Source organism: Etheostoma cragini, chromosome 6 (assembly GCF_013103735.1).
Source record: "Etheostoma cragini isolate CJK2018 chromosome 6, CSU_Ecrag_1.0, whole genome shotgun sequence".
NCBI classification, from domain to species: Eukaryota; Metazoa; Chordata; class Actinopteri; order Perciformes; family Percidae; genus Etheostoma; species Etheostoma cragini.
The window spans coordinates 18674554-18687426 of NC_048412.1; the positions used below are offsets into that span (position 1 = coordinate 18674554).

Here is a 12873-nt window from a genome sequence, read left to right on the forward strand (position 1 = left end):
ACACACACACACACACACACACACACACACACACAAACACACACACCTGTACCAAAATGTTTTGAAGCAGATGTATTCAGTTGTTGTTTTGGTTTTTGAGGTTCACCTATTTGTGTTTGCAGACTGACCTAACATGTGTCTCATTTCCCCCTAGATTATATTTGGAGACCTGACCAAGTTCATGTGGCTGAGTTTCATTGTGCTCATTGGTTTTTCCACCTGTGAGTATAATCTTGGCAACATATACAAACACACATTTAACTCTCACGCAGCTTGCGAGATAAGAAATTCTTGAAAATTCTGCTGTCTCACATTCATTTAAAACATGTTTTCTCAGCCCTGTGGATGGTGTACATGACCCAGGATCCTGGTTCCATTCCTGCATATCGCTCTTTTCCCATCACCCTCTTCTCCCAGTTTGAGCTCAGTGTGGGCCTCATAGATCTGCCTGTGGACCACACCATCACTACCCACCCGATCGTCCACGTGCTGCACTGCGCCTTCTCTGTTGTCTCCTACATCCTTCTGCTAAATCTACTGATAGCCATGATGAGTGACACACACTGGAGAGTGGCCCAGGAAAGAGATGAGCTCTGGAGGACTCAGGTAACTACACACACATATACCATCATTATCATGTCTCTGTGCATTACTGTCATGGTTACAAGCTTTAATTATGTTGTACAGGTGGTGGCTACAACTCTGATGCTGGAGAGGAGGCTGCCCCGCTGCCTGTGGCCTCGACTTGGGGTGTGTGGGCTCAAGTACGGTCTGAGGGAGTGCTGGTATCTCAGGTAAGACAGTACTGTAGTAACAGAAGCTTTAAAGCCCCTGAAAGTCTTGTCCACTTCAGCCCTAATATGGAGAGCACAGTCAAAAACACGTACGGAAATCTCTCATGTGAAACTACAGAAACATTTTGGTGGAAAAACACGTGTCCATGTGTGACCCTATCAAAGAAAGAAAAGGTTTCCAGAGCCTTTAAAACACCATTGAATAGCAAAAATGTAAACAACAAGTATGCTGCATCATTTCTGTGCAGTGACATCATTTTAGCATTACTATTTTTGTTCAAACAATCACACAGAACGAATTTTGTCCACTGACCACAATCTAAGTGATCTTTAATGCAGCCGCAAGTCATGTTGTGCTATGAGTAAGAAGCACAACTCTCACTCTCGCAGATCTATTATTATCACACCTCCTCCATCTAAATATGGACTGCGTCAGCTTATTATGTGGGTTTTTAGTTTTTGTTTTTACACTTCTTTTTTTTGTTGAAGAACAACAAAAGAGAAATGTAGTAGAAAGATATTAGACATGTTTTAAACATATTTACAGATTGTTAGAGTTATTTGTTAGATGTGTCAGAAAGTAATGAACTATTACACTATTATACTATCAGAACTACAACTATTATAGAACTATTTTGACGCAGTTTGTTACAAAAAGTTATAATGTCATCTGTTTAAATTAATAATTTTCACCGACCCCCTGGTAGAGTGCCACGGACCGTACTTTGCATTATGGGAAACATAGTCATCTCTAAAGTTTGACCCATGTGAGATGTGATATCTTGGCTACTGCTGTTAGTTTGTTGGTTTGACCTTTGGTTTTAAGCCATCAATTTGCCAAGGGATTGCAGATGAAAATTAGCCTGTGTGGCTTAATCTGGCACAATTACATGTTGGACTTTGTGTTTAAGTTGATTAATGTGTGGTGTCCCTTCTAAATAACGAAACTAAAAAAAACATAGTGAGAGTATTGAGTACCATTTTACTCTTCTGTCTTTGCAGGGTTGAGGACAGAAACGACCCAATGTTGCAAAAGATGCGACGTTACGTCAAGGCTTTCTCTAAAGACGAGGAAAAGGAAAAGGAGGGTTTGGAGAAGACTGACATGATAAAGGGGTCCATATCAGGAACCCCCAAGCTCAGACCTAAAAACAATGTGAGGTCTCTGACAGGGTGGCAGATGATTCGCCACAGCGCTTTAGGTTTGGAGATGGAGCAGGAAGAGCCAGAGGAGGATCAGGAAATTAAATATGTTTAGGAAGAGATTCTGCCTGAGCCTGAAGAGTATTTTCTGAGGCCTTCCTTCATCTTACAGTCCTGAACATATTGAGTACACAGTAAAGTGTCTATTAACATACTTGCAGGACGAGAACTCAACCAACCAAATCTGTCTATACATTCAACTGTGCAATTATTCCAGCAGTATTATGCTTTAGAAAAGAGTGTGTTATTTTTTTATATAAAACAGTAGCAGCAGTAGTAGTAGTAGTAGAATAGTATAAAACTATAGCAGTAATATTTGCTGAGCTAAAATAAAGTGAAACAGACATTCAACTTATGTATTTGTATGAACGTTTTTTATATTGGAATAAAATATTGTTGAAACAAACTTACTGGCCCTCATCTGTAGAAAAAGTCAAACAGCAGTTCATAGAATCATGAGAGTAAAGTACCCTAAATAGTGCTTACAAGCATAACTGACAAGTTAAAATACAAATAAGTCAACACAATGCTACACAAAAATATAATGTATACAATAAAATCTGACTAATAATTTCTTCAAGTGTTACACTTCAAACTATAGTATAAAAAGCTTAATTGTTTTTCTTTGCTGGATATTACTGATTGAAGTGGAAAGAGACATGATTAGAAATGATGCGGAGGACTTGCTGCTTGTTGACAGAGGATTGGTTTGCTCATTTTTCTGTTAGAAAGGAGACAGAAGCTGTCAGAGCTGCACTTGACAGATGAAGTAGGTGTAGTCTTTGCAGGAAGCTTTGATCCAGTTATTCTGAGGTGGGCTTTCACTGCTGAGGATCCCACAATCCCCCTCTGATCTGTTGTCTGCCCAAAAACTGCAAACAAAAGAAAATGTGGTTATTAGTTTTTAGGAAATGTGAAGAGAGAATAAATCTGTTTTCTTTTTGCGCAGCATGTATGTATGTACACTCAGTGGCCACTTTAGGTACACCTGTAGGCTACAATCTACTCCAATACAAAACAAGAGTCCTTCCATAACATGTATCTGAATGAAAATGTTGTCTAAAATGTTTAAATTTAATTTCATGTGTTAGCATTAAGGTTATAGCTCACTATAGTATAGTGGTGGTCAGAGGTGTTTATAATATTCTGACCCCCTATAGGACAAAAAAATAGAAACACCTCTAAATATAATGCTGTACAGTACATTATCATCTTGAACTATGACCTCAGTAATAAACACATAATTTACACATTTCCAACAATGTCAACAAAAGCTGAACAGATTGCACAGGTGTACCTAATAATGTGGAATAGAGTGATTTTTACTGAAAGTGTCAACTTCGTAATTCCCCAAAATATAAATACATACATTTATATTTTGCTTGCTTTTTATAGATTGACAAAACATAAAACTGGCACATATTTACAACAAACTCACCCTTATGTGATCTAAAAAGATAGATAGATAGATAGATAGATAGATAGATAGATAGATAGATAGATAGATAGATAGATAGATAGATAGATAGATAAATGATTAGTCAATTCATTAATCATTCATCACCTCTCTCGCAGCCCAGTGTTGTTGACCCAGGTCCAGGTGGCTCCTTTATGTCTCAGTCCGATCCAGTATTGCATTTTCCCTTGCTTGGTCAGAAAACTCTAGAAGGGAGAGCAGCATTGACATTTAAAAAAATATATTGTGCAAAGGTCACCACTTGTAATGCATGGTTATACTTCATGGTCAGGGAACAAATTGATATCAGATCCACCTGAACCCTCTGGCTGGTAACAACCGCCAGTGCCCCTCCTTTGGAGATACAGACATTCTGGCTCTCTTCCCAGCTCAGCCTGAAGGTGGACAGGAAAAAACACGACTGGCCTAAAGTCAGCCACCCATCCGCGCACTGCTGACAGCCGCCATCTGCAAGGAGAGAGGCATCAGTGCAGAAAACAAGGAAAACAAAAAGTCACTCAAATGTGGACTAAATTGCACAAACAATTTTTGGTTTTACTAATTTTCTGTATTCTTAATTAGCTTTATTTTTTTCCTTATTGTTTTAATGACATTTTATCCCCATGTATTCTGTGTACATGCAGTGGACGACTCTGGCTGCCTGAGTGGAAGGGGCGGAAAAAAAATGAAAAGCCTACCAGCAGCATGTGGTGGGGGCACAGGTCTACTGTGTGTGATCACATGGCACTCAAACGATTTTTGTCTAAAGAGAAACTATTAAGTCATCTGATTCCTGGTTTCTATTTGATTAAACGTTCTCAGTTCTCTAAAGAACAAACTGAACAGAACTGTCACCAGAAACATTGGGATGATTTGTTTTTCTTTTGATTTAGATGCTTGTTTGGCATGTGCAAGGTTTTCTATCATGCATTTGTCTGCCTGGTATCACACTCACGTTGAGGTTGAATGTTGGGGAGGAGAGCCTGGCACTCCTTGTGGCTGCATGTTGGAGCAAATGGAGGACTTTTGCTGTCTCCTCCTGTTGTTTCCTCTCTCTCTGGGCAGACTGTGGAGCCAGTTTGGACTAGAAAGCAGAGCAGAGTGGGAGGAGTTATACGGGGAGAAAAAAGAATGATGCCCCCAGGCTGCAGCGGAGCTACTGGGCACACTTTATCTTCCTGTATTATTCTGTTATTAGGAGCAAAAATAGAACAACTCCCAGGGAAACCTACAATCCTTTCATGATCTGCTTTGGTGCTACAAACTGGTTCCAGACAATGGTCTTTTTTGTTTGTTTTTTGTTCTGGCATGAGCCATTGCTGTAGATAGATACTCACGCTTCACACTGAGGACAATGACGACCAGCAGCAGGACCAGGCATGTTATGGTGAGAAACAAACATAGAGCAAGGTACAGACGTGTGTTTCCTTCAGTCTGTTTGCCTGAAAGACATCAGCCTGATGTTAGAAAGATATTTGAAAATGAGCACAACCACAAACAACCATCTCTTGCCTACCTTTCTCCCCTTCCAGTTCAACAGATAACTTGGACTTGGGTGACAAGTTTTCACTGGCATCATCTTTTTTGTCCTCGCCATAACTGTGCCAGAATTTGATGTACATGGCGAAAAGGGTCCCGGGATTTGTGATCAAGCTTGTTTACTCTGTCTTGCTCGGTCTGCCTGTCCTGCTGACTCATGCCTGAGTGCTATTATAATATGCCCCCCTCCTCCTTCCTTTCCTCGTTGCCGTAGCAACGTGACATTCACTGATTCCCAAATTATTCATGGGACACAGTGCTCTCACTTGACCTTCAATTTCCAAAACTTTTGTTGTATCTCTATTCGTCGCTTCCTTTGAGAATGAGTATGTGAGACACATACTGTATAGTTCCTGGAGACATTGTACTCCAAACAACAGATAGCATTTGTTTCCTGAGGTCATTTCAGGCGAGAGTTTGTGTCAAACACAGTACATATAGTCATAGATACAGAGCTGAAACTTTTAACATGTGATTAAAGTGCAGGGCTTTGTATAGAAAGGAAGAGTCAAACCGGGCCATAATTGACACAGTTTGTTGCCACTGTACATCAAAAACAAAAAAAATGTTTTCACTGTAGCAAAAGAAGCGATTATTTCACTCAACCTTGTTGAGGACAATATGATAAATTGTGACCTAGTAGCTTTAGTGTGCTTTATTTTAATCACTATTAGAATTAGAGGCTTGTTGTTCAAAACAGTAACACTCTGCTGTGCTATTTAGCCACCCATGGCACTGCTTTCTTTGTTGGAATTGGTGCAATCAGTTTTACACAAAAAAGCGATACAACAGACAGTGAAGTGAATATATAAAAATATATTATTGCATAGTAGTGATAAGACGCCTAATGTATATATTTTATATTGTTTCTTTGCATGTTTGAAGCTTTAGTGTGAAGTAGTTTCTGTCTCCCCCATGAGGAATTCTAATGACAACAACACTGTTGGCGCATCCAGATGATGCAAGTCTAATGCAAGCGCAGTTGCTACATAGCCTAGGAGGACACAGAGGATTATAAAAAAACATAATAGACTCTAAAGAAGAGGTCATTATCTTCACTTGATGTTCTGCACTTGGAAGCAGAGTTGTCCCATTATGTCTAGTTGGAACCACAGATCCGCCACCTGATCTGGCAAACTTGCCAAACTAGTGTGGTTATAGCTGATAGAGAGCCGCAAAGCGAATGCAGAAGTGCGGTTTACCCCATTACGAGTTGATGAACCACATTATTTTAAGTTACAAAAAGTTCTTTAATGTTGCTTAAACATGCTTGTTATAGACAACAACATACAAAATAATTTGTGTTTGCATTTGATTTTTAGTAATGCCTGCCAACATAAACTTGATTTGTCTGCTGCACTAACTTACTACTTTGTGTTAATACAACTAACCCTAAACTGTTAAGTTCCATCTTTAAATACGCTCTTATAATGAGTCTTATTAAGAGTCAAACAATAATGGGCATTATCACTGTAAAAAAGATGCTATAGTTGATTATTTTAGTTGATGTCTGCTTTTACTTTTGTTTGAACAGGAGACCATGATGATGAAAGTAAATTACTCAGCAATGTAGGGAAGTTGATACAACGCCCTCATCTATTTGTTTGTTTTACTTCAAATTTTTATTCAGTATGTGGGAAATAAATGTGTTACAGAATACCAATGAAGACCTTTTTTCATAAAGACAGGCAGGTGTACTTGGAGGATGCGGTGGAAAAGGTTTTTAAATATTTTACTTAAGTAAATGTTGTAATACCACATTGTAAAAAACTACTCCTGCATTTAACAACTTACTTAACTCATTTTGCAGAAAGCAGATTTCAGAGTCATGCGTACTATAGTACTGGTTTATAATTAATGATGCATTAACGTATAGGCATCATTCATGTTGTAGCCGGTAAATGTGGAGTTAATTTCCACAACTTTATATACTGCTGTGTTGGGTAGTCTAAACAATTACAATACATCATAATGTACGTGGTTAATATTTTTTTAAACATTCTCAATCTGCAAAGTAACTGAAGCGGCCAAGTCAATTTAGTATAGTTTAAAAAAGAAAAGTATAAGATTTGCCTCCAAAAGGTAGTATGCAGTAGCATACCTGGAAATACTAAAATAAAGTATAGTATTTATAGCGTACATAATTCTTGAGTTTTGTTATTATTTATTTTTACATAACATTTTACATTCTTATATTTTGTACCTGCTTTTGTTTTAGTCGGAGCGCCACCAAATAAAGCTTCTGAATAGACGTCCTCAGATGGACTTTGTAGTTTAGAGTAGTGGTCAGGTTCTGCTTCCTCTAAAGCCAGACAAAGACACACACACAGACATATTTCACAAGACATCTGGAATTTGCTTTTAAATATTAAATGCATTAAAATAGGAAACATCTTCATATTACCTTTTTGAGTGTTTCATTAAACTTTTTGGAAATTTTAGTGATAAAAACAAATAATTTGTAAACTGGTGTATAATATAAGCTTGTATTTTTTACTCTTTTTATCAAATGTTACGTGATTATATTAAATTGCTTGTACCTTCAATTTTGACCTCCAGCATTGGTTCACTTGCTCCTGCATCTTCTTCGTTTCTTTCCCCCTCTTTAATGATCTCTTGCATCTCCATGGCTCTTTTCATCTGTTTCTCTGACTTTCGATTTGCTGGGGAAGTCTTTCAGTAGTAGCTAGTCATCTGACAGTTGAGTTATATAACCTTTTGTAATGCAGCCTGAATTGCCTGTTGCAAAAATAATGTGTCAAGTTGCAGTTTTTATTTATGAATAGCCTGAAAATTATCCAAGACCAGAGTTTCCAGTGACTCAACCGATCGGTAAAGACAGAAGACTTCCCTGAGATGATTTCTTTGTACTTCCCCGCCTAAACACACAGTGTACATTGGTTTAGTCTCAACATGTAATTTAAGCACTAAACTGTGGGATTACAGAGGCTTAATTCAAAGGTGCAACCCAATAGTCTGAATAATAAGATAAATCTTTGATGAATAATGTTTTGATTTAAATTGTCATTTAATTTCTTCCTTTTTTATTGATATTTAAAACCACAGGTGTGGCAGATATAGACACACAGGATCAGAAATGTATGCATTTTCATCTTTATTTTCCACAAAGGTTTATGATATTAATTTACAAAAAAACTATTTGCATTAAATACAGCAGACTGAGAAAGATTATGAGAGATCTGTCAACAGAATTTCAATAACTTCCTTTTGCGATGGATGCTTTCATTCTTTCTTTTCAACCCTTGTCTATTCTAAAACGCATTTTGCTCACCCCAAAATACTGACCCCTCTTCCTTTTGCAAAGCATTTCTTCCACCATGTACTCTAGCTACTTATCAAAACTAATATAGAGATTGAAAGTGGTGGGAAGCATTACAAACAGCTTTAACTCTTTATCCCTCCGACAGTCTCATTCCCCCTCTCTCTCTCTCTCTCTCTCTCTCTCTCTCTCTCTTGCTTTCTCCAGTCTTTTGTCCTCCCTCAGGCACCGTACACACTCTCATTACTGTAGGTCAAGTAGAGAAACAAGTCCTCTTCATGGTGCTCCTGGAAAACAACAAGGCAAGAGAAAAATATAATAATTCAAGTGTACTTGAGAGTGTGCACATGGGCAGACACACCCACACTAACCACATTCAACTCCTACATAAGATACACATACACTACTACATAAGATTAACAAAAGTACTATGGTTTCATATCTTCTTAGCCTTAAACAACATCAACATACACACAACAGCCTTTTTTTTTGCTTTGCTTTTTTCAAAATACAGGTTCCACTTTCAGAATGACAAAAAATAGCCAGACTTTTCTTGCATGGGATTACTGGCAGGCTATTTTTGAGATCAAGAAAAGCGAAGCAACATCGCTGTCTAAGCAGATCTGTTGAGTACAGTCTGTGAAGACGTTTTTGGTATGTTGTGTCAAGATGGGAAAGATGAACATTTTTTGAGTGTTATCGGAAACTTGTGTGTATGTTCTGTTGATGTGTGTGTTGGGGAGGATCCTTATGTGAACATGTGTCTGTAAGGGTGCAGTTACCTCATATACAGCAGAGAGAGGAGAGCTGGATGGGGGGAGGGAGTTGTTGACAAAGAAGAAGAGTGCTTCTTCGGGTCTCAAAGACACACGCTGGCGGATCAGGAAGCACAACTGGCCCACTAAAAAAAAGGAAGGAGAGCAAGACGGTCAGCGAGGGTAACATTCATTTCATATGAAGAGGAAGAAACCAAGCAAGTGTGAGTTATGACCATGTCACTGCTCATTTTTCAGACAGAAAACAAAACGTATGTATTACTTTTTAGAGTAGACATTTTGACTTGTCATAGCAGCAAACACACAGGTAGAATCATAAATGTTGAAAGTAGGAGAGCGGGGGGTGCGGCAGCACCCCCTATCGACAGCAACAAACTATTTTTTTTTAAGATAAATCATTTATGTTAATATCTGACTTTCATATTTCCTTATAACATAAAGAATATATGCTTTCATAGCCCAATGATGTGATTGTCAGATTGTCTCAACATGTACACATGCACTTTTTTTTAATTAATATAAAAGTGTTTTCATAAGCAAGGGCTGCCAGCCAAACAGCCTCATTTTAGTCTTGCCGCTACTTGATTGCATTCATTTTTGATTCTCATAAAATACTTTTGATGAACAAGTTGCAATTTACTATGCATGAACATTTTAAAACCACTATAGCTCCCGCTTCAGACCAATGTGAGGGACGAGACACGAGTCTGCCTGTCAGTCAGTCGCGTTCTCAGCTGAGATGCTGCGTGTCCTGCCGAGCAAAGAGCGGAAACATCTTCTTCAGTGTTTTGATTACTAAAATAATTGATAACAAACCACTATAAGAACTGCATTGATTGCACGGACAGGGAACGTCCTCATTTCACGGGCTACTTTGTACACCGGTGGCAGCAACTTGATGATTGCGCTGTAAGCATAAACAAGTCCTCTGAAAAATGCTGCATTTTCAATATAGGCTACAGCACAACACAAAATAATAACTAGAGACCACGCAAAAAATAATATTTTCTCTATCTGTGATAGTTCTGGGGCTCCGTAAAGACGCACTGCAAAAACACACTTAAAACAGGCAATGTTGTCAAAATCCTGTTTTATAAATAAAACATGATGTCAGTAGCTTAATATGAGTGCATTCATGTTTCTAGTGGCTTGGCTTGATAAACCTTATATTGAAGGAGTCGAACAAATAATAAGGTGTATATTAAGTTTTGATCTGCCAGGAAAAGTTATGACTTTAAAATGCTATTTACAGACTGTGAGGGCTAAAACACACAAAGCCTAAATCTTCTTTACAATATTTCACTACACTACATTGAGAATCAGGTGTCTGCATACTCAGTAATATATGCAATGTTTAAGATGAGTGTATATGATAAAAAAGTGTCAATTGTACGTGCCAGAGGCCACTAAATTCAGGCTTTTATGGCCAAAAGATTCTCCTGTGGGATCCACAACTACAGACCCACAAATATGTTTACAGCACACCCTCCCACATTATAGTTCCAACGTCCCTGGGTTGAGTAAATAACATGCATCACTGACAGCGACTTATTGATCCATCCAGGTTTGGATGGGGCATCAGCAGTAAGTTACCTGTCCAAACTTGATTTAGTCTCAAAACAAGTCACAGTTGTCTTGTTTAATCGATAAATAAGCCAGGCCAATAAATCCTGAGATTGCTAGATGTGAGAGTTATTTGAGGGTATTTGTGTATTTCACCTGTTAGATCTGAGGGCACTAGATATTTCTTCTTGTCCAGTTCAGGAGCTCGTGACCTCGGGGCCCTTTCCACGATGATCTGTTTAAAAAAAAGTTGTCACTACCAGAGAAAGGATGTGTTCATGTGCCAAAAGCTAAACAACAAATACATTCACAATACTTCACAGCTGAAATAAGAGAAGAACTGGCTTTAAATAATGGTCTGGATGTCTTGGATTCGAAAACATAACTTATTATTTAAGTTGAATTGATAAAAGGTTACTAACAGTAAATATAACATGTTATTAGAAAATAAGCCAGGGCACACTGACCGGTATCTTGTCTGGATGCTTGGCCCGAACTCTCTCTCCCTCTGCTCTCCTCACCTCAAGTGCTACTGAGCGCTGGTACTGACTGCCCATCTGAAATAAAACACACAAGGAAACCTGAAGTCCTTCACAATAGCATTATTTACCAAGCAGACAAAGGAGAAAGGGCACTGGCTGACTTCACCAACCAGTGCACTCAGTCAACAAAAGATATTGGCCGCCTAAAGAGCATGGCATTGTTTACTACAAGATGAGATGAAGGCCTCTTTAAATCAAGTGTTTTGTGAAGGCCACATTTGGGGAGGCCAGTGTGACATCACACATTTGACACTGTAAGATATTTTAAATTACTGTTAATACAGATAAGCTATCCCTATCTATCTGGTTGTATGTAGCCATTGTTTGCAAATCAATGAAAAGGACTGTGTTATCAACTTCTTCTTTTAATTAATTTACCATGGGTTTTAGATATAGTATCATTGTTTGGCCTATTTGGATTGACAGGATTTTTGTCAAGAGATCAGTCAATTCAGTGTTTCACGTGTATAAATTCTACATTAGGTTCTTATTTTTCTGCCGAAATATTGAAAAATAAATCTGCAATTATTTTGAAACCTGAATAAACGGTTCAATCAGTTTAAAGCTAAAAGAGTGAGGAAAACGCAAAAAAACAAACAAATCCTTTCTAGTTTCTCAAATCAAATGAGAGTACTTGCTGCTTTTTTGTCTTATGTCATTGTGAATTAGAAATCGTTCTGTTTTGAAATTTTGGTCGAACAAAACTCGCCATTTGAAAACACCAGCTTTGATTGGCTATGAGATGTTGTGATAGACATTTAATCCCATCATTTACTGGATTGGCCCAAAGGCAAACATTCTAATCAGGTTATTATACCAATGGTTTTAATTATTAATTGAATTTCCAGAAAAAATATATAATACATTTAGCGTGATTTTACCTAGACCATTCTGTCAGAAATGAGAGCCTTTCTAAACAGAATTACCATAGTTCTCTTTTCAATAAGCCCACATATAATTTACCACAACATGTTTACAACACAGCTGTGGGTGGAGTAAACATCAGCTGGGTAGAGTGTAGCTAAAGCTAACAATAAACTCACTCATACACACACTATTCCCTCACAGTCGGCCAAAATCATCCCACTTCACTTCGAGTTTTCTTTTTGTGTGCAGATTGTTTTGGCCCCGTTTTTTTCTGAGTTCATAGTGGTTTGGGTCATCTTGAAGTGAGGCCACGTCACTTTTAAAAACCGTATCAATATTAGCTATAATTTAGGCTAACGCTACCTTTACTTTAAAACCGAAAACAACCAAATTAACAACACGAATCGTTGGCATTAAGCAATGTTAGCTTCCAACGTCTCTACGTCTAAAACGTGTAAAGCTTGTATTTGTTTGTCAGCAATCAGCTGTTTATGGTGCTACCTATCAACGACAATGCTAACAGCTGCGGCTAACTGATCAACAAGACGTTACTTTACACATACCTTTGCAAAAGACAAAAACAAGTTTGACACAAAACACGACAAATCGAGATGTAGTCCAATGGTTCCTTATGCCGTCAAGTTTCTCAACAATAATGTCCTGGGTTACAGTTATCAGCGCAAAAAAACAGTCATAACGTACAGGAATGCGATAATTTTAAAGATGTCGACTGGTCTACTCATTCCGCGGAACGAAAACAACAAACACTGCAACGCCCACCCACTGCATTTGTGACCAATCAAAGACGAGTATGTAAATTGACAGCTGAATCAGTCCATTCAGAGGAAATTGA

The 12873-nt window shown here is 38.1% G+C and overlaps 3 protein-coding genes across 8 annotated transcripts; 1 reads left to right on the forward strand and 2 right to left on the reverse strand.

The window, feature by feature from the left end:
- The first annotated feature begins 6 nt into the window (after positions 1 to 6).
- Positions 7 to 2403, forward strand: LOC117946289 (transient receptor potential cation channel subfamily V member 6-like). The gene is made up of 4 exons (XM_034874346.1): positions 7 to 221; positions 338 to 606; positions 688 to 794; positions 1797 to 2403. The coding sequence occupies exons 1-4, from the start codon at positions 182 to 184 to the stop codon at positions 2050 to 2052; spliced, it is 672 nt and encodes a 223-aa protein (XP_034730237.1). The 5' UTR covers positions 7 to 181; the 3' UTR covers positions 2053 to 2403.
- si:dkey-26c10.5 (uncharacterized protein LOC563797 homolog) lies at positions 2353 to 7792 on the reverse strand. 4 transcript variants are annotated; one of them, XM_034874321.1, is made up of 7 exons: positions 7533 to 7792; positions 7196 to 7294; positions 4791 to 4895; positions 4410 to 4537; positions 3770 to 3940; positions 3562 to 3659; positions 2353 to 2869 (listed from the first exon to the last, which is right to left on the reverse strand). In XM_034874321.1, exons 1-7 carry the CDS (start codon positions 7630 to 7632, stop codon positions 2743 to 2745), a joined length of 828 nt encoding a protein of 275 aa, XP_034730212.1. In that variant the 5' UTR covers positions 7633 to 7792; the 3' UTR covers positions 2353 to 2742. The 4 variants fall into 4 exon arrangements, with proteins under 4 accessions (XP_034730212.1, XP_034730213.1, XP_034730214.1 ...); XM_034874322.1 differs by having other exon boundaries at positions 3770 to 3921; positions 4409 to 4537; positions 7533 to 7790; XM_034874323.1 differs by lacking the exons at positions 7196 to 7294; positions 7533 to 7792 and adding an exon at positions 4970 to 5198.
- Positions 7793 to 8090: 298 nt separating this feature from the next.
- Positions 8091 to 12830, reverse strand: zgc:92606 (uncharacterized protein LOC100000242 homolog). Of its 3 annotated transcripts, none has more exons than XM_034874379.1 (6): positions 12584 to 12830; positions 11079 to 11168; positions 10768 to 10846; positions 9055 to 9173; positions 8478 to 8559; positions 8091 to 8441 (listed from the first exon to the last, which is right to left on the reverse strand). In XM_034874379.1, exons 2-5 carry the CDS (start codon positions 11166 to 11168, stop codon positions 8494 to 8496), a joined length of 354 nt encoding a protein of 117 aa, XP_034730270.1. In that variant the 5' UTR covers positions 12584 to 12830; the 3' UTR covers positions 8091 to 8441; positions 8478 to 8493. The 3 variants fall into 3 exon arrangements, with proteins under 3 accessions (XP_034730270.1, XP_034730271.1, XP_034730269.1); XM_034874380.1 differs by having other exon boundaries at positions 8091 to 8437; positions 8470 to 8559; XM_034874378.1 differs by having other exon boundaries at positions 8091 to 8559.
- Between the last annotated feature and the right edge of the window lie 43 nt (positions 12831 to 12873).

What these genes read in the sequence shown, in the direction of transcription:
- LOC117946289 (XM_034874346.1), top strand. Translation starts at nt 182, where the DNA reads ATGTGGCTGAGTTTCATTGTGCTCATTGGTTTTTCCACCT. An exon ending in GCTCATTGGTTTTTCCACCT is followed by an intron (nt 222 to 337) that starts GTGAGTATAATC and finishes ATGTTTTCTCAG; the next exon opens with CCCTGTGGATGGTGTACATG. An exon ending in AGGGAGTGCTGGTATCTCAG is followed by an intron (nt 795 to 1,796) that starts GTAAGACAGTAC and finishes CTGTCTTTGCAG; the next exon opens with GGTTGAGGACAGAAACGACC.
- si:dkey-26c10.5 (XM_034874321.1), bottom strand. Translation starts at nt 7,632, where the DNA reads ATGAAAAGAGCCATGGAGATGCAAGAGATCATTAAAGAGGGGGAAAGA. An exon ending in CATTGTCCTCAGTGTGAAGC is followed by an intron (nt 4,538 to 4,790) that starts GTGAGTATCTAT and finishes TCTGCTTTCTAG; the next exon opens with TCCAAACTGGCTCCACAGTC. An exon ending in AACACTGGGCTGCGAGAGAG is followed by an intron (nt 2,870 to 3,561) that starts GTGATGAATGAT and finishes TTTTGTTTGCAG; the next exon opens with TTTTTGGGCAGACAACAGAT.
- zgc:92606 (XM_034874379.1), bottom strand. Translation starts at nt 11,168, where the DNA reads ATGGGCAGTCAGTACCAGCGCTCAGTAGCACTTGAGGTGAGGAGAGCA. An exon ending in AGCATCCAGACAAGATACCG is followed by an intron (nt 10,847 to 11,078) that starts GTCAGTGTGCCC and finishes TTTTTTAAACAG; the next exon opens with ATCATCGTGGAAAGGGCCCC. An exon ending in CTCTCTCTGCTGTATATGAG is followed by an intron (nt 8,560 to 9,054) that starts GTAACTGCACCC and finishes GTTGTTTTCCAG; the next exon opens with GAGCACCATGAAGAGGACTT.